Source organism: Strongyloides ratti, scaffold srae_chrx_scaffold0000005 (genome assembly GCF_001040885.1).
Source record: "Strongyloides ratti genome assembly S_ratti_ED321, scaffold srae_chrx_scaffold0000005".
Classification (NCBI taxonomy): domain Eukaryota; kingdom Metazoa; phylum Nematoda; class Chromadorea; order Rhabditida; family Strongyloididae; genus Strongyloides; species Strongyloides ratti.
The window spans coordinates 140,568-165,015 of record NW_020171513.1 but is presented as its reverse complement, the minus strand read 5'-3'; the positions used below and the strand labels follow the sequence as shown (position 1 = coordinate 165,015).

Here is a 24,448-nt window from a genome sequence, read left to right as displayed (position 1 = left end):
TAATACAAATATATGTGTACATATTCAAACTTTAATAAATATAAATTTACATAATTATTAATTATGTTCTTAGATTTTGGTACATATTTTTCAATCATTTAAATATTAATCATTAATTAATCTAATAAAAATTTTGTAAAATTAATTAAATCAAATTAAAATAAATAACAATTTTTTGTTCAAACAATCTTAAGTTATATAAAAGTGCTATGTTAGGAATATATGAAATTAATTTGATAGAGTTACAATGCGTAACTTTACTCTTTTATGTTATGTTCTTTTACGTTCTATTTACCTAGAAATCTATAAAAAGCTTAGAAAAAATTACTAAATTTATTATATTCATTTTTATTGTATCTCGGATGTTTATTCTAGAATCTTATTTTCATTATTTTATTTTGTATAATTTTTGAAATAAATTGTAAATTTCTTTATATAGAATTACTTGTCCTATCTTAAACAATTAGCTAATAAATTTAGTGTAAGTTATTATATTTTTTGTAATAAAAATATTTAGATTCTAGAAAAGAGCGCTCTATTATCCTCAATTTTGCTTAACCTTCATATCTATATATTCTACTCTCTATCTTTTGATATTCTTGTCTTAGCACTATATCACTGTTAAATCTATCTTTTATTGAAAAGAGTGATTTATATAAATAAAGAATTTAAATAAAGTGTTTTTTTTAATATTTCTGCACTTTGGTCATATCAAGACTGTGGGCCACATAAATATTATTTTACTCTTAGTTCATTTTTGATTTATTAAAAAATGTTTACAGAAATATTTACTATCAAAATATGTTTTTAAATTATTCATAATAAAGAATTTTGTGCTAATATGTTATATTAATTTACATTTATCTTTTTTTGTATAAATAAAATTATATTTTATGAATTTTATAAACATTAGTTTGTAATAATTTAAATCAATAAAATAACAAAACATTTCCTAAAATTTTATTTCATTTAAATTTAACTCTGCTAAAGTTGTAAATCTTTTCTTTATTATTTTATATATTTATTATTATAAAAGGTTTGAATATACTATTATTACTTTTATTTTATCTTTCTTTATTTCTTTTTGTGTAGATTAAGAAAATCCATTATTTGTTTTTATGTCGGTAGTTCAATAAGATTCATTTTTTTAATTTTACTTAAATTAATTTATACTTATAAAAATTATTTTTTATGTGAACATTTTTATATGAAAATTGAAAAGATTTGTAATAAACATTTTACTTTTAATAAAATTGAACATATTTAAATTGATAAAAAATAATACTTAATGTCTTTAAAAATTTGTTTAATTTATAAAAAATTATAAAAAATTATCTTTGATTATTTTTTTTACAAAAGTGAATATTAAAACGTTTAGAATATTTGTTTTTTTTTCCTTAATTTTGATAAACTTTATTTTTTTAGCTTTATTATTAATGACTTTTTAAAAGTAAAAAAATTAAAATAAATTTATATCCACTAGATAAAATTTCGAAATTAAAGCTAATTTTTCTTTTTATATCTAGTATATATACACAAAAAATAAAAAATTATGTTACAATAGTTAAAATTGATGATAGATTTCTTATACAATGACTATCTTTAGTATAAAAGTGGTATTTTATATAAGATGATTTTATTTATTTTGATTTTTACTTCTTTATCATTAATTTTCTTTACAGAAAATTGAATTACGTGTCTTTAAAAAAAATTTAATAACTTGAGTAGTTTTAGGTTTTATATATACAATTTTAAAAATATAAATTACTTATCTAATATTGTAAAAATTGTAACTAAATATAGAATATTAATATTTTTCTGTTAAGAATTTTTGAGAAAGACAATTTATTACGCAAGTATATAGACATCATCTTTAAAAATTTAAACTCAATTATTTTCATTGAATTCTTTACTATTTCATCAAAATAAAATATTTAAAATATTTATTTGTATTAATAATTATTTTCTGATTGTTTTCAAAAATAATAAAAATAAATTGAAATAAAATTTTTTAAGTTTTATTTTATTTTTTAAAACATTTATTTATTATTATTATCAAATTATTTTTTTTAAAACTATACTATTTGTGATATATATTTCTGTGAAATTTTATATTCTGAAAAAAAACAAGTATATAACTACTTTTTAAAAATGGCAGAGTGATGCTACAAAGGTAAAAAAACTTGCAAAATATATTAAACTTTAAAAAATTTGAGAAAAGTTTTTTTAAATTTTTAAGGCAATAAAATTAAATTAGTTTATTAACAGACTTCTTTAAAGTAGTTAAACAACAAGAATGGAAGAAAAATCAAAATTGTCAAACCAAAATAAAACAATTTTTTTTTTGTTAACATTGTAATATTTCTAAAATTTTCGTGATCTATATATATTATATTTAGTTTAACAAGAGATTAAAATTATCTCATTTTATTTGGAATTACTTAAGAAACATTAAATTTTTTTATTTTTTTTAAAAAAAATTTATAAGCAAACATAATATCATTAAAATTTTATTCATAAGTAAATGATTTTAATAATAAGATTTAAATATCAAACAATATCCTTATGGCATAAATTAATTTTTTTAGTTAACTGATACATCATCTTTTTTTCTTGTATTTTCTGAATATTAAATAATGTTTATAAAATATTATAAAATATAAAAAAAAAGTAAAAAAATAATTTTTTTTTATTTTAATTTATATGCAAAAGAATAATCTGCTATTTTATTGTAAAGTTACATTAATTTTAAATTAGAAAGAGTGGAAAATAAATTTAATCATTTCATTAAAATTACTACTAAAAAACAACTGCTATTTATCATAATTAAATTAACGTCTTCCTGGTGCCATTGTTGTTGTAGTTGTTGTTGCCAAATTTGATACTTGAACTTGAAGACTACTAATTTGTCGACTTAATGCAGCAAATTGTAAATTTATAGCATTTATAGAAGCAAGAAGTTGTCTTCTATTTCTTTTTGCTCTTTTTTGTTTTTTTTTTTGTTTTCTACTACGTTGTCTTTTTTCTATAATATGTTTATCTTCTTCATCATTTAAAACTACTGGTACTGGAACATTCTCTGCATTTAAAGAATCAACTAAATTTTTTTCACTAATTTCGAGTGATTTGTAACAAAATAATAGAATTAAAAGTGTTAATAGTATAAATGATGAGAAATTATTCATATTAAAATTCTTTAAATGGACAATTGATAATTTTTAGTAAATATCATTCTTTTAAATACTTATGAAGTTATTTGCTTTAATCAAAAATCATTTTGTTATATTTGAGGTGAAAATATGATAATTTTTTGCCATAAAAATATTAATGCTAAAATTAATTTTTAAACGTTAAATATTAAATAAAAAAAGCATTTTGATTTGATAAAACATTATTAACATTTTTTTTTTGTCTATTTCCACCTTTAAAAGTATTTATTTAATTTTAGAATTATATCTATCTAAACACTAAGCAAATCAAGTCAAATAATATTTTTAATATTTATAAATAAATTACTCATTATTTTTAAATTTATTTTACACATTTTATTAATACAACAATTATTATATATATTCAAACTTTAATAAGCATATATGAAATGACATATTTGAAAATTATGTTCTTAAATTGTATTGTACATATTTTACAATCATAACAAAATTAATCATTTATTTATCATATAAAAATTTTGTAAAATTGATTTAACTAAATTAAAATAAAATAATTTACAATTTTTGGCATATTTTTAAATGAAATATTTAACCAGTTATATTCTATTTTTGAATTAATAAAAAATGTTTATTAAAATTATTGCTATAAAAAAAATTTTTTCAATTTCTTATTACAAAACCTTTTGTACTAATATTTTATATAATTTTAAAACATAAATAAACACTTACATTTTAATAAATAAATAAACTTATATCTTATGAATTAAATAAACACTAGTTTGCTATCGTTATAAATCCATAAACTAAGAAAACATTCTATACTATTTAAGATCATTTTAAATTTAACATTGCTTAAATTGTAAGTTTTTTATATATCATTTTATTTATTTTTACATTCCTAATGGTTCCCATGGTTTTCATCTCTATTGAGAGATGATGCAGCGGTTTTAGTCTTTAGAAGGGAGATAAATAAAACAGAAAGATTGATATAAATATTTATTAATATAATAACAACAGAAAAATATTAAGAATAAATATATTAAGAGTGAGCAGAGCTGAACTGGTACTTGAGCAGACCAACTTCCCGGACAACAAAACTGACTTTGTCTTCTATTTCTTCTCCTTTTTATACTCTCTGAATCCGCCTACATAATGCCGTCTACTGACTGGCATTACTCATTATAGAAAATTTAATATACTATAATTATTTTTATTTTTTTATTTTTACTATATATCTTTCTTTATTTCTTGATGTGTAAATTGACAAAATCACTTTTTTTACTTTTGTCTTAATAGTTCAATAATATTTTTTTGATTATATCCTATATTTTGAATAATTTTATTTATTTAGTTTTATTATTGATGGCTTTATAATATGTAAGAAAATCAAATTAAAATCATTTTTATTTGATAAAAAATTTACAATAAAAACTGATGTTTTTTTTTAAATATCTTAAATGTATTAATACAAAAAATAAAAAGTTATATTTAAATTGTTTTAATAAATTTTTTTATAATTTATCAAAAGAAAAGATAATACATATTTTATTAGTAATTATTTACTGATTGTTTTTAAGAAGAAAAAAAATAATAAAAAGAAAACTTTAATTTTATAATAGAAAATTATAAGTTTTTTTTAACCATTCATTTATTATTATTATCAAATTATTTATTTAAAAATTTGAATTATTTTTTCAAAAACAATACATTTTTTAAAATATATATATTAAATCCTATATAATAATAAAAAATCATAATATAAGTATACTTTAAAATGACAGATTAATGTCGGAAATGTAAAAATATATTTCTAAGGAAAAAAAATTGCTAAGTATATTACTTTTATAAGCTTAAGTAAAGTTTTATTAAATTTATACAGTAATAAGTTTTGAAATGTTAATTGGTAGACACTGAAAAGATAAATAAGCAATAGAATGGGAGAAAAATTTCTAATGGCGTTTTATAGTTTTCATCCCGGTTAAGGAATGATGTAGCGGTCGTTGGACATAACATGTTGGCAAAATAATAATAATAACAATATGAAATGTTTATATTTTATTTAATAGTAGAAAATAATACAATATAATTAGGAATCATATAATAATGATGCCTTTCGTGGCATATTACAATGATTTCTTCATCTGTTCTTGAGATTGGCAAGCAAAGCTACAACTGACTTTGTTCTCCCATTAAATTCCTTTTTTATACTACCATTTTCAATACTTCATGTTCTTCTGCCTCTTCCTTTAACTAATGCTATTATATTCTATCCGCATTACAAATTATGAGGTCACACAATTTTTAAAAATAAATGATAAAAAAAATTGAGCAAAATTTACAAACTTTTTTATGCTATACAATGTATCTTTTTTTTTTTAAATTTGAAATATTTAAGTATATTATATATAGTATGACAAGAGATGAAAATTATTTCATTAGATTTAATAGAATAAAATGCAAATTTTATAGTAATTTTATTTATTTTTAAAATATATACATAAATATACTATTATTAAAGGTCATATATTTTAATGAATTTAATTAAAAATTGAAAAATTTTAATAATAAATTTATCAAAAAATAAAATTCAACTATTAAGTAATTTACTTTTTATATAACTTAAAATTAAAAATTAACTATTATACTATCCTTTAACAAGTCTCGTTGGAATATTGAAGAATATTGGTATTGTATCATAAGATAAAATAAAAGTAAAATAATAATCTTTTTTTTATTCTAATAATTTTATTGTAAAGTTACATTAATTTTAAATTAGAAAGACTGGAAAATAAATTTAATCATTTCATTAAAATTACTACTAAAAAACAACTGCTATTTATCATAATTAAATTAACGTCTTCCTGGTGCCATTGTTGTTGTAGTTGTTGTCGCCAAATTTGATACTTGAACTTGAAGACTACTAATTTGTCGACTTAATGCAGCAAATTGTAAATTTATAGCATTTATAGAAGCAAGAAGTTGTCTTCTATTTCTTTTTGCTCTTTTTTGTTTTTTTTTTTGTTTTCTACTACGTTGTCTTTTTTCTATAATATGTTTATCTTCTTCATCATTTAAAACTACTGGTACTGGAACATTCTCTGCATTTAAAGAATCAACTAAATTTTTTTCACTAATTTCGAGTGATTTGTAACAAAATAATAGAATTAAAAGTGTTAATAGTATAAATGATGAGAAATTATTCATATTAAAATTCTTTAAATGGACAATTGATAATTTTTAGTAAAAATCATTTTTTTAAATACTTATGAAGTTATTTACTTTAATCAAAAATCATTTTGTTATATTTGAGGTGAAAATATGATAATTTTTTGCCATAAAAATATTGATGTTAAAATTAATTTTTAAACGTTAAATATTAAATAAAAAAAAAGCATTATGATTTGATAAAACATTATTAATATTTTTTTTTGTCTATTTTCATCTATAAAAGTATTTATTTAATGTTAGAATTTTATCTATCTAAACAATAGGTAAATCATGTCAAATAATATTTTTAATATTTATAAACAAATTACTCATTATTTTTAAATTTATTTTGCACATTTTATTAATACAACAATTTTTATATATATTCAAACTTTAATAAGCATATATGAAATGACATATTTGAAAATTATGTCTTAAATTGTATTGTACATATTTTCAATCATAACAAAATTAATTATTTATTTATCATATAAAAATTTTTTTAAATTGATATAACTAAAATAAAAAAAAATTAACAATTTTTGGCATATTTTTAAATAAAACATTTAAACAGTCATATTTCATCTTTGAATTTATAAAAATTATTTATTAAAACTATTACATTCAAAATAATTTTCTTAATTTATCATGATAAAAACTTTTGTACTTATATTTCATATAATTTTAAAATATAAATGAACATTTACATTTTAATAAATAAATAAACTTATATCTTATGAATTAAATAAACACTAGTTTGCTATCATTATAAATCCATAAACTAAGAAATCATTCTATACTATTTAAGTTCATTTTAAATTTAACATTGCTAATATTGTAAGCTTTTTATATATCGTTTTATTTATTTTTATATTATAGAAGATTTTAATATACTATAATTACTTTTATTTTTTTATTTTTACTATATATCTTTCTTTATTTCTTAATGTGTAAATTGACAAAATCACTTTTTTTACTTTTGTCTTGATAATTTAATAAGATTTATTTTTTTTAGTTATACTTATATTAATTTAAACTTATAAAAATTATTTTTTTTGTATAAATTTATATTAAAACAGAAAAATATCATATAATCTATTAAATTTAAATAGAAATATTATAATTTAAAGAAAATAAAACATAATAAGCTTAAAAATTTGTTGAATTTAAAAGAAATTACAAAAATTAGCTATTAATATATTTTTTCTCTTACAAAAATGTTTATTTAAAAGTTTAGTATATTATGATTATATCCTATATTTTGAATAATTTATTTATTTAGTTTTATTATTAATGGCTTTATAATATGTAAGAAAATCAAATTAAAATCATTTTTATTTGATAAAAAATTTAAAATAAAAACTGATGTTTCTTTTAAATATCTTAAATGTATTAATACAGAAAATATAAAGTAATACTTAAATTGTCTTTTTAAATTCTTGATTAATTTATCAAAAGAAATTATAATACATATTTGTATTAGTAATTATTTACTGATTGTTTTAAAAAGAAAAAAATAATAGAAAGAATACTATAATTTTATAATAACATTTTAATAAGTTTTTTTTAAACCATTTACTCATTATTATTATCAAATATTTTATTTAAAAATTTAAATTATTTTTTCAAAAACAATACTTTTTTTAAAATATATATATTAAATTTTTTATTATAATAAAAAATCAAGAATATAGATGCACTTTAAAATGACAGATTAATGTCGGAAATGTAAAAATATATTTCTAAGAACAAAAAATTGCTAAGTATATTTACTTTTATAAGTTTAAGTAAAGTTTTATTAAATTTATACAGTAATAAGGTTGGAAAAGTTAATTGGTAAACATTATAAAGATAGATAAACAACAGAATGGGAGAAAAATTCTTAATGGCGTTTATAGTTTTCTTCCTGGTAAAGAGATGATGTAGCGGTCGTTGGACATAACACGTTGGCGAAATAATAATAATAACAATATAGAATGTTTATATTTTATTTAATGGTAGAAAATAATACAATATAATTTGGAATTAATATAATAATGATGCTTTCCGTGGCATATTACAATGATTTCTTCATCTGTTCTTAGGATTGGTAGATAAGATTACAACTGACTTTGTTCTTCTCCCCCTTCCTTTAACTAATGCCATTATATTTTATCAGCATTACAAATTAAGAGGTCACACAATTTTTTAAAAATTAATGATAAATAAAATTAAGCAAAATTTACAAGCTTTTTTATGTTACACAATATATCTTTTTTTAAAATTTGAAATATTTATATATATTATATGTAGTATGACAAGATATTAAAATTATCACTTTAGGTTTGATAAAATTAAATGCAAATTTTATAGCCATTTTATCTATTTTTAACATATATACATAAATATAATATCATTAAAGGTCATATATTTTAATGAATTTAATTAAAAATTGAAAAATTTTAATAATAAATTTATCAAATAATAAGATTCAACTATTAAGTAATTTACTTTTTACATAACTTAAAATTAAAAATTAACTATTATACTATCTCTTTAACAAGTCTCGTTGGAATATTGAAGAATATTGGTATTGTATCATAAGATAAAATAAAAGTAAAATAATAATCTTTTTTTTATTATAATAATTTTATTGTAAAATTACTTTAATTTTAAATTAGAAAGACTGGAAAATAAATTTAATCATTTCATTAAAATTACTACTAAAAAACAACTGCTATTTATCATAATTAAATTAACGTCTTCCTGGTGCCATTGTTGTTGTAGTTGTTGTTGCCAAATTTGATACTTGAGCTTGTAGACTACTGATTTGTTGATTTAATGTTGCTAATTGTACACTTATAGCAGTTATTTGAGCAACAAGCGACCTTCTATTTCTTCTTGCTCTTCTTCTTCTTCTTTGTTGTCTATTACCTTGCCTTTTTTCTATAATATGTTTATCTTCTTCATCATTTAAAGCTACTGGTACTGGAACATTCTCTATATTTAAAGAATCAATTAAATTTTTGTCACTAATTTCAAGTGATTTGTAACAAAATAATAGAATTAAAAGTATTAATAGTATAAATGATGATAAATTATTCATATTAAAAATCTTTAAATTAATTATTGATAATTTTTGGTAAAAATCATTTTTTTAAATACTTATGAAGTTATTTACTTTAATCAAAAATCATTTTGTTATATTTGAGGTGAAAATATGATTATTTTTTGCCATAAAAATATAAATGTTAAAATTAATTTTTAAACGTTAAATATTAAATAAAAAAAAAGCATTGTGATTTGATAAAACATTATTAATATTTTTTTGTCTATTTTCATCTATAAAAGTATTTATTTAATGTTAGAATTATATCTATCCAAACACTAAGTAGATAAAGTCAAATAATATTTTTAAATATTTTAACATTTTTTTTAATCCTTTTTTAATATTTATAAACAAATTACTTATTGTTTTAAAATTTATTTTACACATTTTTATTAATACATTTTTATTTGTGTATATTTAAACTTTAATAAGTATATATGAAATTAGATATTTGTTAATTTTATTCTTAGAATATTGTACATATTTTACAATCATTAACATATAATTCATTTATTTTTTCAATAAAAATTTTGTAAAATAAATTTAATTAAGTTAAAATAAATAACAATTTTTTTTCAAACAAAAGATTCAATGAATCTTATTTCATTTTGAATTATTAAAAAACGTTTACAAAAATATTTTTTACTATTTAAATAAGTCTTTAACTTACCATAATTAAAAATTTTCTACTATTATTTTTAAATATTAGTTTACTCATATCTATTTTTATGTAAAAGTTAATTTATACTTTATAAATTTAATGAACATTTGTTTGCCATTATTATAAATCTATAAAGTAAGAAAACGGATTAATAATTTTTGTCTATCTTCAATATTTTAAATTTTTATTAACACACGATTTTACAATAAATAGTATATAATTTAATAAGTGGCTCTAATAATCAAGGAACAATATATATAAAATATTTTAACCTACACCTAATTAATTCGTTTATCTATTTAGAATAAAAGATAGATATAAGTTATACAATTTAAAGTATCTCCTAAAACTAAAAATGATTAATATTACAAAAGATTACAATAAAATGATTAAAATTTCTTTTTTATATACTGCTTATATGGAAATAAAATGATTACTTTGATTAAACGATTGTACCCAAACTTTCATGATACTTATAAACGTTTCATACTATTTAAGTTCATTTTAAATTTAGCATTGCTAAATTTATAAGTTTCTTATATATTTATTATTATAGAAGGTTTTAATATACTATTATTACTTTTATCTTTTTTTATTTTTAATATATATCTTTCTTTATTTATTTTTGTGTAGATTAACAAAATCCATTATTTGTTTTTATGTTGGTAGTTCGATAGGATTCATTATTTTAATTTTACTTAAATTAATTTATACTTATAAAAATTATTTTTTATGTGAACATTTATTTGAAAATTAAAAAGATTTGTAATAAACATTTTATTTTTAATAAAAATGAACATATTTAAATTAAAAAAATAAAACTTAATGTCTTTAAAAATTTGCTTAATTTAAAATAAATTATAAAAAGTATAACTTATTATATTTTTTTTACAAAAGTAAATATTAAAACGTTTAGAATGTTTGTTTTTTTTTCCTTATTTTTGATCAACTTTATTTTTTAAGTTTTATTATTAATGACTTTTTAAAAAGTAAAAAAATTAAAATAAATTTATATCCACTAGATAAAATTTTAAAATAAAAGCTATAGTTTCTTTTTTATATCTATAATATATTATCACAGAAAATAAAAAATTATGTTTCAATAGTTAGAATTAATGATAGAATTCTTATACAATGACTATCTTTAGTATAAAAATGGTATTTTATATATGATGATTTTATTTATTTAAATTTAAACTTCTTTATCGTTAATTTTCTTTACATAAAATTGAACTTACGTGTTTTTAAAACTATAATAATAATTTGAGTTGTTTTAGATTTTATATATATATAATTTTAAAAATATAAATTATTTATCTAGTATTGTAAAAATTGTAACTTAATAAAGGTTATTAATATTTTTCTGTTAGGAATTTTTGAAATAGGCAAATTTTTACGCAAATATATAAATACCATCTTTAAAAATTTAAACTCAATTATTTTTATTGAATTTTTTATTATTTCATCAAAATAAAATATTTAAAATATTTATTTGTATTAATAATTATTTTCTGATTGTTTTCAAAAATAATAAAAATAAATTAAATAGAATTTTTTTATTTTTTTTTAAATCATGCTTTTTTTGATTTTTTAAAACATTTATTTATTATTATTATCAAATTATTTTTTCAAGAACTATACTATTTGTAATATACATTTTTATAACATTTTATATTCTAAAAAAAACAAGTATTTAACTACATTTTAAAAATGGCAGATTGATGCTGCAAAGATAAAAAAACTTGCAAAATATATTAAAGTTTTAAAATTTTAAGAAAAGGTTTTTTAAATTTATAAGGTAATAAGATTAAATTAGTTTATTAACAGACTTCTTTAAAGTAGTTAAACAACAAGAATGGGAGAAAAATCAAAATTGTCAAACCAAAATAAAACAATTTTTTTTTTGTTAACATTGTAATCTTTCTAAAATTTTCGTGATCTATATTAATTATATTTAGTTTAACAAGAGATTAAAATTATCTCATTTTATTTGGAATCACTTAATGAACATTTAATTTTTTTTATTTTTTGTAAAAACATTTTTCAGTTAATTTTATTAAGATTTTTTGATTTTTATAAATTTTTTTCAAATAATAAAATAAAAATGAATTTTGCTAAAAGGTTAGCCGGTAATAAATTAATTTACACGAGGTATAAGAAGTCGTTTTATTAAATTAGAACTTTAATTATAAAACAATAATAGATCCTATGTTTTTATACGCGAGCAAACACAATTTATAAAATTTAATACCTTTGCTAACACAGCTTTAAGTAATAACTATGCAACTATAGAAGTATTACATATCAACTCTAATAAAATTAGCTTAAACCCTTAGGTACTATGACTTATCTCTCTTTGAAGTCCAAAGAAAAGATTTTTTCATACTAAATGTAAAAGATTTAAACAATAGATTTATCAAAAATTAAGATTTAAAAATCAAGTAAATTACTTTCTACATAATTTATGTTTCAAAACTAACTTTTACATCATTTTTTTTATAGACTTTTTGATATATTAAAGAATATTAATGTTGTTTAATAAGATATGATAAAAAGAAAGATAACATTTTTTTTATTTAATTTATAATTATCATGAAAGTTTAGGTACAATCATGCAATCTAAGTAATCATTTTATTTCGATGTAAGCAAAAGATGAAAAGAAATTTTAATCATTTTTAGTTTTAGGAGATACTTTAAATTGTGTAACTCATATCTATGTTTTATTCTAAGTAAATAAGGGAATAAATTAAGTGTAGGTTAAAATATTATATATATATATATATATATTGTACCTTAATTATTAAAGCCATTTATTAATTTATATACTATTTTTTGTAAAATCGTATGTTAATAAAAATATTGGACGTAGACAAAAATTATTTATTAATTAATATTTATGCAAAAAAATATGCTACTTTTTTTATCGTAAATTTACTTAGATTTTAAATTATAAACACTGGTAAATAAATTAAATCATTTCATAAAATTACTACTAAAAAAAAACTTTCTATTATCATAATCAAATTAACGTCTTCCTCCTGGTGCTGTAGTTGTAGTTGTTGTTGCCAAATTTGAAACTTGAACTTGAAGACTATTCAATTGTTGATTTAATGCATTTATTTGCGCACTTATAGAAGTTATAGAAACAATAAGTTGTCTTCTTCGTCTGCTTGCTCTTTTACGTTTTTTATTTTTACTTTGTCTTTTTTCTACAGTATGTTTATCTTCATCATCATTTAAAACTACTGGTACTGGAACATTCTCTGCATTTAAAGAATCAATTAAATTTTTGTCACTAATCTCAAGTGATTTGAAACAAAATAATAAAATTAAAAGTGTTAATAGTATAAATGATGACAAATTATTCATATTAAAAATCTTTAAATGGACAATTGATAGTTTTTAGTAAAAATCATTTTTTTAAATACTCTAGAAATTATTTACTTAAATCAAAAATCATTTTGTTTTATTTGAGGTAAAAATATGATAATTTTTGCCATAAAAATATTTATTTTAAATTTAATTTTTAATGTTAATTATTAAATAAAAAAAAATGTTATTTTAATAAAACATTATTAACACTTTTTTTGTTGTCTATTTTCATCTATAAAAGTATTTATTTAATGTTAGAATTATATCTATCTAAACACTAAATAAATCATGACAAATAAAATTTTTAATATTTTAATATATTTTTTAAATTTTTTTTTATATTTTAAAAACAAATTACTCACCATTTTTTTAAATTATCTTGCACGCTTATATTAATACTTCAATTTTGTGTATATTTTACCTTTAATAAGGTTATATGAGATTAGATATTTTTTAATTTCATGCTTAGATTATTGTACATATTTTACAATCATTAAAATATTAATCAATTAGTTATTCAATAATAATTTTGTCTAAGTATTATAATTTAGTTAAAATAAATAACAATATTTTTTTAAACAAGATATTCAAACAATCTTATTTCATCTTTGAATTAATAAAAAATGTTTGCTATTAAAATAAGTTTTTTTACTTTATCATAAGCTAAAATATTTTACCATTATTTTATATTAAATTTATATTAATATTGTCTTATTATTTTTTAATGCATAAGTGAAACTATACTTTACAAATTTGATAACCATTAGTTTTTCATCAATTTAATTACATAAAATTAGAAAACGTTTCATAAAATTTTTGGTTTTTTAAAATTTAATGTTGCTAAAGTTGAATGTTTTTTAATATATCATTATATTTATTTTATATTATATAAGGTTTTATTATACTATCATTACTTCTGTTTTTTTTACTATTATCATATATCTTTGTTTATTCTTTTATGTGTACATTAAAAAAATTTCTATTATGACTTTTGTGTTGATTGTTTAATAAGATTCATTCTTTTTAATTTTATTTATATTAATTTATATTTATAAAAATTTTTTATGTGTGCATTTTTACGAAAACAGAAAAAATTTGTACAAACTTTTTTTGAAAAGAAGAATTTATTTAAATTAATAAAAATAAAACTTAATGTCATTAAAAATTGCTTAATTTCAAAAAATTATCATTATTTTCTTTTTTGTTACATAAAAAATGTTTATTAAAAGGTTTGTATATTTTGATTAATTTTATTTATTTAGTTTTAATTTTTATGATTTGTGAATTAGAAAAAATACAAATTAAATCTATTTCTATTTGAGTTCAACTATATCAATCAATCATATAGTTGATGAATAAACGATGATTAAAGAATCACCCAAATAACTCTATAAAAAGATATGAGATAGATAGATTTATCATTAAAATTATTTTCATGATTTTCTTACACTATACTTATATATTTTTAGGGGTACATAAACTATTTAACCTACTAATTAGGAGATTCAATATTCAATTAAAAAACCAAGTAAATATCTTGGGTAAGTATGAAAATTAAAATAACAACAATTAATTTTATTTAGTTTTATATATATTATCTGATCTTAAACTTTTAATAAATTATTGTTAAATCTTTGAGGCTTTGTTTCTGATACCAGTAATACCTACTGATTCTCATACCATAAAAATATTACTTTGATAAAAAATTTAAAATAAAAACTGTTGTTTCTTTTTTATATCTAAATTATATTTTTACAGAAAAGAAAAATTTATATTTGTACTGTCATATTAAATTTTTAACAAATTGATCAAAAAAAAAAATATTACATATTTGTATTGGTAATTATTTATTGATTGTTTTTAAAAGGAAAAAATAATAAAGAGAATACTATAATTTTATAATAGCATTTTTATAAATTTTTTTTAATCATTTACTTATTATTATCAAATTTTTTATTTAAAAATTTAAATAATTTTATGGAAGGCAATATATTTTTTAAATTATATATATTAAATGTTTTTTTTCTAATAAAATTGAGATTATAATATATTTTAAAAATGATATATTAATATTGCAAATGTAAAAATATATTTTTAAGGAAATAAAAATGCTAAATATACTTACTTTTATAAGTTTGAATAATGTTTAATTAAATTTATAGAGTAATAAAATTGGAAAAGTTAATTGGTAAACATCAGAAAAATAGATAAACAATTAAATGGGAGAAAAATTAAGTGGTCACACAAAATTTTAAAAATAAATGATAAATAAAATAAAGCAAAATTTACAAACTTTTTTTATGTTATGCATTGTATTTTATTCTAAATTTTAAATATCTATATATATTTATTATATGTAATATGACAAGAAATTAAAATTATCTCATAAAATTTGATAAAACTAAATACAAATTTTATAGTAACTTTACTTATGTGTAAAATATATCAATAAATATGATATCATTAAAGTTTATTCATTTTTCTAAATTAAATTTAAAAATAATTATTATACTATCTCTTTAACAGGTCTTTTTGAAATATTAAAAAATATTGGTATAATATTATAAACTAAAAAAAATTAAGATAACATTTTTTTTATTAAATTAATTAGATTGCAAAAAAATATGCTACTTTTTTTATCGTAAAATTACTTTGATTTTAAATTACAAACACTGGTAAGTTTATTTAATCATTTTATAAAATTACTACAAAAATGTATTATTCATTATCATAATCAAATGAACGCTGTCACATTCTTCATGGTACTTGTCCTGCTGGTGCTGAAGTTGTAGTTGTTGTTGCTATATTTGATACTTGCATTTGAAGACTACTGATTTGTTGCAATAATACCACTAGTTGTGCATTTATAGCAGTTATGGAAGCAGTAAGTTGTCTTCTATTTCTTTTTGCTCTTTGACGTCTTTTTTTTGAGCCCGACTCTGTCTTTTTTCTATAATATGTTTATCTTCTTCATCATTTAAAACTACTGGTACTGGAACATTCTCTGCATTTAAAGAATCAACTAAATTTTTGTCACTAATTTCAAGTGATTTAAAACAAAATTGTAGAATTAAAAGTGTTAATAGTATAAATGATGAGAAATTATTCATATTAAAATTCTTTAAATGGACAATTGATAATTTTTAGTAAAAATCATTTTTTTAAATACTTATGAAATTATTTACTTTAATCAAAAATCATTTTGTTTTATTTGAGGTAAAGATATGACAATTTTTTGCCATAAAAATATCAATGTTAAAATTAAATTTTTAAACGTTAATTAAATATTAAATAAAAAAAACATTATGATTTAATAAAACATTGCTAATATTTTTTTGTCTATTTTCATCTATAAAAGTATTTATTTAATGTTAGAATTATATCTATTTAAACATTAAGTAACTCATGTTAAAAAATATTTTTTAATATTTTAATTTATTTTTTTTTTTTTATATTTAAAAAAATTACTCATCATTTTTTAAATTTTTTTTATACACTTATATCAATACATTAAGTAAACTTTTATAATTTTAAGACATATGTATGAGCAGAAATATTACTGGACTATATCTCTTGTAATATTGATACCCCTATAGTCAAAGTTTATCAGAAATTCTTTTATTCAACATTATATCGAGTCACAATTATAATAATAATAAAGATATTCAGTCGTGGACTTATAAGATAGTTTAAATTTAAAATTATCATTTAATCTAACGTATTTTGTATCATGGCCACGATTGAATACAACATATTCTTTGGATAATTAAAAACCTATAATAAAATGATTAATAACTTATACAATAATATAAAGTTTATAAAATGTTAAAATAATAAATGACTTTTTAGTTATAAGTCTTTCTTTTTATATAATAATATTATCACTATATTAAATCCTTTTTACATTCTATTATCATTTCTTACTATTATTATTTGTATATATTTAAACTTTAACAATTTTATATGAGATTAAATATTTGTTAATTATATTCTTAGATTATTGTACATTTTTTTTTATAATCACTAAAATATTAATCATTTATTTGTTTAATAAAAATTTTGTTTAATTAATATAATTTAATTAAAATAAATAACAATTTTTAATATTTTTTTTAAAACAAAATATTCAAACAATCTTATTTTATTTTTAATTATTAAAACATATTTAATGAAACATTTAGTATCATAATAAATTTTCAATTTCTCATAATTAAAAATTTTCTGCTATTATTTCATATTATTTTAGAATATTAATATTCTCGTATCTGTTTTAATGGATAAGTAAAACTATACTTTACAAATTTGATAACCATTAGTTTTTCATCACTTTTAATATATAAAATAAGAAAACGTTTCTTACAATTTTTGTTTATTGAAAATTTAAGTTTGTTAAAATTGAAAACTTTTAATATATCATTTCATTTTTTTATTATTATAGAATTTTTTAATATACTTATTATTACTTCTGTTTTATTTTACTATTATCATATATCTTTATTTTTTTTAAATTGCTTAGATTAAAAAAATTCTTATTTTTTTTTGTATTTGTAGTCCAATAAGGTTCACTCATTTTATTTTTTCTTATATTAATTTTTAGTTATTAGAATATTTTTTTTGCATACATTTTTATGAAAAAAAAATGTATGTTTAATTTATTAAATCTAAATAAAAATTTTTATATTATTATTGATAAAAAACAAAACATAAAATATTTAGAAATTTGTTTAATTTAGATACAAAAATTGTCATCATTATATTTTTTTGTCACATAAAAATTTTTATTTTAACATTAGGCAATATATTATATCTTGATTAAATTTATTTATTTAGTTTTATTTTTAATTAATTTACAATAAAATAAAAAAATTATTTTCATCATATAAATTATTTTAAATTTTAACTAATGTTTCTTTTTTATATCTAAAATGTATCACCACAAAAAATAAAAAGTTATATTTTAATTGTTTTATTGAATTTATTATTAGTTTTTTATAATAAAGTTTTTAAAATTCATATTTGTACAAATAACCAATAACAAATAACTAATTTTAATTACAAAGAATAAAATAAAATTATAATAGCATTTTTATAAGTTTTTTTAAAATACATTATTTAAATTTTTTAAAACTATTAACTTATTATTAATTTCAAATTATTTTGTAAGAATAAAAAAAGTTTTCAATAACAATACTTTTTGTATATATATTATTATTAAATAATATATTAAATTATAAATCAATAATGAAAATACATTAAAAATGACTGATTGATGTTGCAAAAGTTAACAAATATATTTTTAAGCAAAAATAAATTATAAATAATGTTAAACTTTAGAAATTTGAGCAAAGTTTTGTTAAATTTATATGGTAAAAAGATTAAATAAAATTATTAACAGAATTCTTTAAAGTAGATAAACAACAATATTGAGAGAAATATCAAGTTGTCACACAAAGTTAATAAAAATAATGATAAAAATTAGTTAAAGTATCCTTGCTAAAATTTGCAAAATCTATATATACATATTTTATACGTAGTATAACAAAAGATTAAAATTATCTTATTAATTTTCTATTCTATTTTTGTAAAAAAAATAAAATTTAATAAAAGTTAGGTAAAAACATTTTTTTTTAATTTAAGAATTTTATTGCAAAATATAATGCTACTTTTTTTATCGTAAAATTACTTTAATTTTTAATTATAAACACTGGTAAAAAAATTTTATCACTACCTAAGATCACTATTAAAAAACAGCACATTAGTTTCATATTTTTATTAACATCTTATGGTGGATTTGGTGGATTTGGAGGATTTGGTGGATTTGGTGGATTTGGTGGTGGTGTTGCAGCTGTTGTTGCAGCTGTTGTTGCTGCTATATTTGATACTTGAGCTTGAAGATTATTAACTTGTTGAGTTAATACAGCTATTTGTGCAACTATAGCATTTAAAGAATTTGTAAGTTGTTTTCTATTTCTTCTTGCTCTTTGACGTCTTCTATTCCGACGTTGTCTTTTTTCTATAATATGTTTATCTTCATCATCATTTAAAACTACTGGTGCTGGAACATTTTCGATATTAAAAGAATTAACTAAACTTTTATCATTATTTTCAATTGACTTCAAACAAAATAATAAAACTAAAAGATTTAATAGTATAAATGATAACAAATTATTCATAATAAAAATCTTTAAATGAATAATTGATAAATTTTATTAAACATTACTTTTTGAAATACTTATGAAACTATTTACTTTAATCAAAAATCATTTTGTTGTATTTGAAGTGAAAATATGATAATTTTTTGCCATAAAGATATTTATTTTAAATTAATTTTTAAACGTTAAAAATTAAATTAACAAAAAGCATTGTAATTTGATAAAACATTATTAACATTTTTTTTGTATATTTTCATCAATAAAAGTATTAATTTAATGTTAGAAATATATCCATGTAAACATTAAGTAAATCATGTAAAAAAATATTTTTTAATGTTTTAATATATTTTTTTAATTTTTTTATATTTAAAAACCCTTATGGTGGCCATGAATTCCATCTATTTAAAAGGGATGATGTAGCGGCAACTCGAGAATTCTCAAGTGGGGAATAGTAATACAAGAGTCTTTTATTAAATTGTCTTTATTAATAAACAAAAATACAAATAAATATTAATAATTTAATAAGTCTTCAAGAGATCTAGGAGAACGAACTGAACTTCTTTTCTTATTCCTTTCTTTTTATATTGTTTCTTATTTCCGCCCATTTTTATCTAATGCCGTCTATCGACTGGCATTACTATACAAATTACTCAGCATTTTTAAGTTTATTTTGCATAGTTATATTAATACATTTATATTCGTGTATATTTAAATTTTAATAAGTTTAAACGATATTACATATTTGTTAATTTTATTCTTAGATTATTTGTAAATTTTTTACAATCATTAAAAAATCAATCATTTATTTATTAAATAATAAATTTTATAAAATAAATTAAATTAAAATAAATAACAATTTTTATTATTTTTTTTCAAACAGAATATTCAAACACCCTTATTTCATTTTTGAATTATAAAAAAATATTTACTAAAACATTTACTATTAAAATAAGATTGTAATTTCTCATAATTAAAAATTTTCTATTATTATTTTTAATATAAATATTCTCTTATCATTTTTCATGCATAAGTAAAACTATACAAATTTTGATAAGCATTAATTTTTTATAATTTAAATATATACAATAAAAAAACGTTTCATACAATTTTTGTTTATTTAAATTTTGATGTTTCTAAAGTTGTAAGTTTTTTAATACATCATTTTTTTTTATTTATTATTATATAAAGTTTTAATATACTATTATTATTTTCTTTCTTTTTAATTTTTATCATATATCTTTGTTTATTATTTTATATATAGATTAAGAAAATCATTATTTTTGCCTTTATGTTGATATTTCAATAAGATTCATTCTTTATAAATTTATTTATATTAATTTATACTTATAAAAATTATTTCTATATGTACATTTTTTATGAAAACAGAAAAAATTTGTTTAAGCATTATACTTTTAAAAAAATATACATATTATAATTTATAAAAAAAAACGTAAAATCTTAAAAAATTTATTTAATGTAAACAATCATCAATATTTTTTTTGTCATTTTAAAAATGTTTATTTAAAAGTTTAGTATATTTTGATTTTATCCTATAACTTGATTAAATTTATTAAATTAGTTTTACTATTGATGACTTTATAATATGTAAAAAAATGAAATTAAATTTATTTCTACTTTATAAAAAATTTAAAATAAAAACTGTTGTTTCTTCTTTTATATCTAAAAGATATTATTACAAAAAATAAAGGAATATATTTTAATTGTTTTATTTAATTTTTTATTAGTTTTTTATAATAAAATTGTTGTAATACGTATTTATAAAAAACAACTAGTATCAAATTTTATTTAAAAAGAATACAATAAAATTTATTGGCAATTTTTTTTTAAATATATTATTTTAATTTTTTAGACCAGTAACTTATTATTAATATCAATTTATTTTGTAGAAAATAAAAAAAAAATTTTCAAGAACAATACTATTTGTAATATATATTTCTATAGCATTTTATATTCTAAAAAAAACAAGAGTATAACTATACTTTAAAAACGGCAAATTGATTCTGAAAAGTTAAAAAAATATTTTAAAACAAAAATAAATTGCCAATTATATTAATCTTTCAAAAATTTGAAGAAAGTTTTGTTAAATTTATAAGGTAAAAAGATTAAATAAAATTATTAACAGACTTCTTTAAAGTAGATAAATAACAAGATTGGAAGAAATATCAAGTTGTCATACAAAATTTATAAAAGTAATGTCAAAAAAATTAAATAAAATTTACAAATTTTTTTGAGTTAGTAAAGTATTCTTTCTAAAATTTCCATATAATATGGATATATATATTATATGTAGTATAACAAAAGATTAATATTATCTCATTTAATTTAGAATAATTAAATGAACATTTCATTTTTACTTAATTTTTATAAAAAAAAATTAAATATAATATCATTAAAGATAATTTAATTTTTTGATTTTTTAAAAAAGGCAAAAGATTTAAATAAGAAATTTATCAAATAATAAGATTCGAAAATCAAATAGATAATTTTCTACATAATTTATATTTTTAAACTAACTGTTAAATCATTTTTTTTTATTAGTCATTTTCAAATATTTAAAAATATTGGTATTATATCAAAAAATATATTAAAAATAAATTAAAAACATTTTTTTTATTCTAAAAATTTATTTGAAAATAATATGCTACATTTTAATGTAAAATTACTTTGAATTTAAATTATAAACACTGATAAATTAATCACTTCTTTTCAAACAATTAATACAAAAACAGCTGTTCATTATCATAATCAAACTAACGTCTTCCTCCTGGTGTTGTAGCTGGTGTTGCTGGTGTTGTTGCAGTTGTTGTTGCTATAATTGATACTTGAGCTTGAAGATTATTTAATTGTTGAGTTAATACAGCTATTTGTGCAACCAAAACATTTAAAGAATTTGTAAGTTGTCTTCTATTTCTTCTTGCTCTTCGACGACTTTTTTTCCTACGTTGTCTTTTTTCTATAATATGTTTATCTTCTTCATCATTTAAAACAATTGGTGCTGGAACATTCCCTATATTAAAAGTATGAACTAAATTTTTGTTACTATTTTCAAGTGACTTAAAACAAAATAATAAAACTAATAGATTTAATAGTATAAATGATAACAAAGTGTTCATAGTAATAATCTTTAAATGAATAATTGATAAATTTTATAAAAATTTTTCTTTTTAATACTTATGAAATTATTTACTTTAATCAAAAATCATATGGTTATATTTGATGTAAAATATGATCATTTTTTTTTCAAATTAATATTAATATTAAAATTAATTTTTAAACGTTAATTATTAAATAAAAAAAAACATTGTATTTCGAAAAAACTTTATTTACATTTTTTTGTCTATTTTGTCTATAAAAGTATTTATTAAATGTTAGAATTACATCCATCTAAACATTAAGTAAATCATGTTGAATAATATTTTTAATATTTATAAACAAATTACTCATTATTTTTAAATTTATTTTGTAATTTTATATTAATACATTAATATTTGTGTATATAAACTTTAATAAGTTTATATGAGATAAGATGTATGTTAATTTTTTTCTTAGATTATTGTACATTTTGATAATCATTCAAATACTATTCATTTAGTAAAAAATTAATCATAGCGTAATGATTTGGTCATCATTTTTTATCTATTTAAAAGACTATTCACTTCGTAAAAGTGTATTTAATCATTTTCTTTAATCACGTGCCACTTCTGAATTTTATTTATAATTCATTTATTATAGGTTTGAAGTTTAACGAACTTATTCTAAGTTCTCGTTTTATTGTATTGTAATTTGTAATCTAGGTAGTATAAGTTTCCTCTAAAGTATAGGGAGTGAGTATTATTGTAATTGTATAATTTAAATTTAATATTTAGAAATAATTTTTAAAAGCGTTTATAAAATAAAATGTTATAAAAATCCTCTTCTACAAATAGCACCAGATATAAACCTTAATCTTATTTATTTGCTATTTTTTTATTCAATAAAATTTTGTTCAATTAATACAATTTAATAAAAATAAATAACAATTTTTTGTAATTTTTTTCAAAAAGCATATTCAAACGCTCATACTTCATTTTTGAATTAAAAAAAAAAATTTACAGAAATATTTACTAATAGAATAAGTCTTTAAACTTATAATAGTTAAAAACTTTCTACTATTATTTTTTATTATTTTTAAATATTAATTTTCTCTTATCTTTTTAATGCGTAAGTAAAACTATACTTTAAAAATTTGATAACCATTAATTTTTCATCATTTTAAATACATAAAATTAGAAAACATTTCATTAAATTTTAGTTTATTTAAAATTAAACGTTACTAAAGTTGTATTTTTACATATCAATTTATTTATTTATTATTATAAAATGTTTAAATATGATATTCTTTTGTATTTTTATTATTATTATATATATTTGTTTATTTTTTTATGTATAGATAAACATAATCCTTATTTTACTTTTGTGTTGATAGTTCATTAAGATTCATTCTTTTAACTTTTACTTTTTTAAATATATGCTTATAAAAATTAATTTATATAAGATTTTTTACAAAAGAGAAATATAATAAGGAATTATATTAATCTTTTTATTTTTGTACTTTAATTTTGTATGAGTATTTTGAGCTGTACATTGTACTTAAGATAGTTATAACTAAATACGCGCCACTAATTGAGTATAAATACTGAGCTAGAAAGTAATTTTTTTCAGTCTTATTAGTTAACTAAAATTTTAGTGCTGAATACCTAGTGACCACTAGCGTAAAATTATCTTAAATTATTGTAA

General features: G+C 17.2%; 7 protein-coding genes across 7 annotated transcripts; all 7 read right to left on the bottom strand.

Moving 5' to 3' along the window:
• Positions 1 to 2,831: 2,831 nt before the first annotated feature.
• On the bottom strand, positions 2,832 to 3,185 carry SRAE_X000222300 (Hypothetical protein; the record flags this gene model as incomplete). Its single annotated transcript, XM_024645318.1, has 1 exon — positions 2,832 to 3,185. The coding sequence occupies one exon, from the start codon at positions 3,183 to 3,185 to the stop codon at positions 2,832 to 2,834; it is 354 nt and encodes a 117-aa protein (XP_024499693.1).
• A 2,835-nt stretch (positions 3,186 to 6,020) lies between these two features.
• SRAE_X000222200 (Hypothetical protein) lies at positions 6,021 to 6,374 on the bottom strand (the record flags this gene model as incomplete). The annotated part of the gene is made up of 1 exon (XM_024645307.1): positions 6,021 to 6,374. The coding sequence occupies one exon, from the start codon at positions 6,372 to 6,374 to the stop codon at positions 6,021 to 6,023; it is 354 nt and encodes a 117-aa protein (XP_024499692.1).
• Positions 6,375 to 9,111: 2,737 nt separating this feature from the next.
• On the bottom strand, positions 9,112 to 9,462 carry SRAE_X000222100 (Hypothetical protein; the record flags this gene model as incomplete). Its single annotated transcript, XM_024645296.1, has 1 exon — positions 9,112 to 9,462. One exon carries the CDS (start codon positions 9,460 to 9,462, stop codon positions 9,112 to 9,114), a length of 351 nt encoding a protein of 116 aa, XP_024499691.1.
• A 3,689-nt stretch (positions 9,463 to 13,151) lies between these two features.
• Positions 13,152 to 13,496, bottom strand: SRAE_X000222000 (Hypothetical protein; the record flags this gene model as incomplete). The annotated part of the gene is made up of 1 exon (XM_024645285.1): positions 13,152 to 13,496. One exon carries the CDS (start codon positions 13,494 to 13,496, stop codon positions 13,152 to 13,154), a length of 345 nt encoding a protein of 114 aa, XP_024499690.1.
• Positions 13,497 to 16,256: 2,760 nt separating this feature from the next.
• On the bottom strand, positions 16,257 to 16,509 carry SRAE_X000221900 (Hypothetical protein; the record flags this gene model as incomplete). Its single annotated transcript, XM_024645274.1, has 2 exons — positions 16,257 to 16,449; positions 16,493 to 16,509. 2 exons carry the CDS (start codon positions 16,507 to 16,509, stop codon positions 16,257 to 16,259), a joined length of 210 nt encoding a protein of 69 aa, XP_024499689.1.
• A 2,770-nt stretch (positions 16,510 to 19,279) lies between these two features.
• Positions 19,280 to 19,672, bottom strand: SRAE_X000221800 (Hypothetical protein; the record flags this gene model as incomplete). Its single annotated transcript, XM_024645263.1, has 1 exon — positions 19,280 to 19,672. The coding sequence occupies one exon, from the start codon at positions 19,670 to 19,672 to the stop codon at positions 19,280 to 19,282; it is 393 nt and encodes a 130-aa protein (XP_024499688.1).
• Positions 19,673 to 22,422: 2,750 nt separating this feature from the next.
• Positions 22,423 to 22,785, bottom strand: SRAE_X000221700 (Hypothetical protein; the record flags this gene model as incomplete). The annotated part of the gene is made up of 1 exon (XM_024645252.1): positions 22,423 to 22,785. The coding sequence occupies one exon, from the start codon at positions 22,783 to 22,785 to the stop codon at positions 22,423 to 22,425; it is 363 nt and encodes a 120-aa protein (XP_024499687.1).
• Positions 22,786 to 24,448: the final 1,663 nt, after the last annotated feature.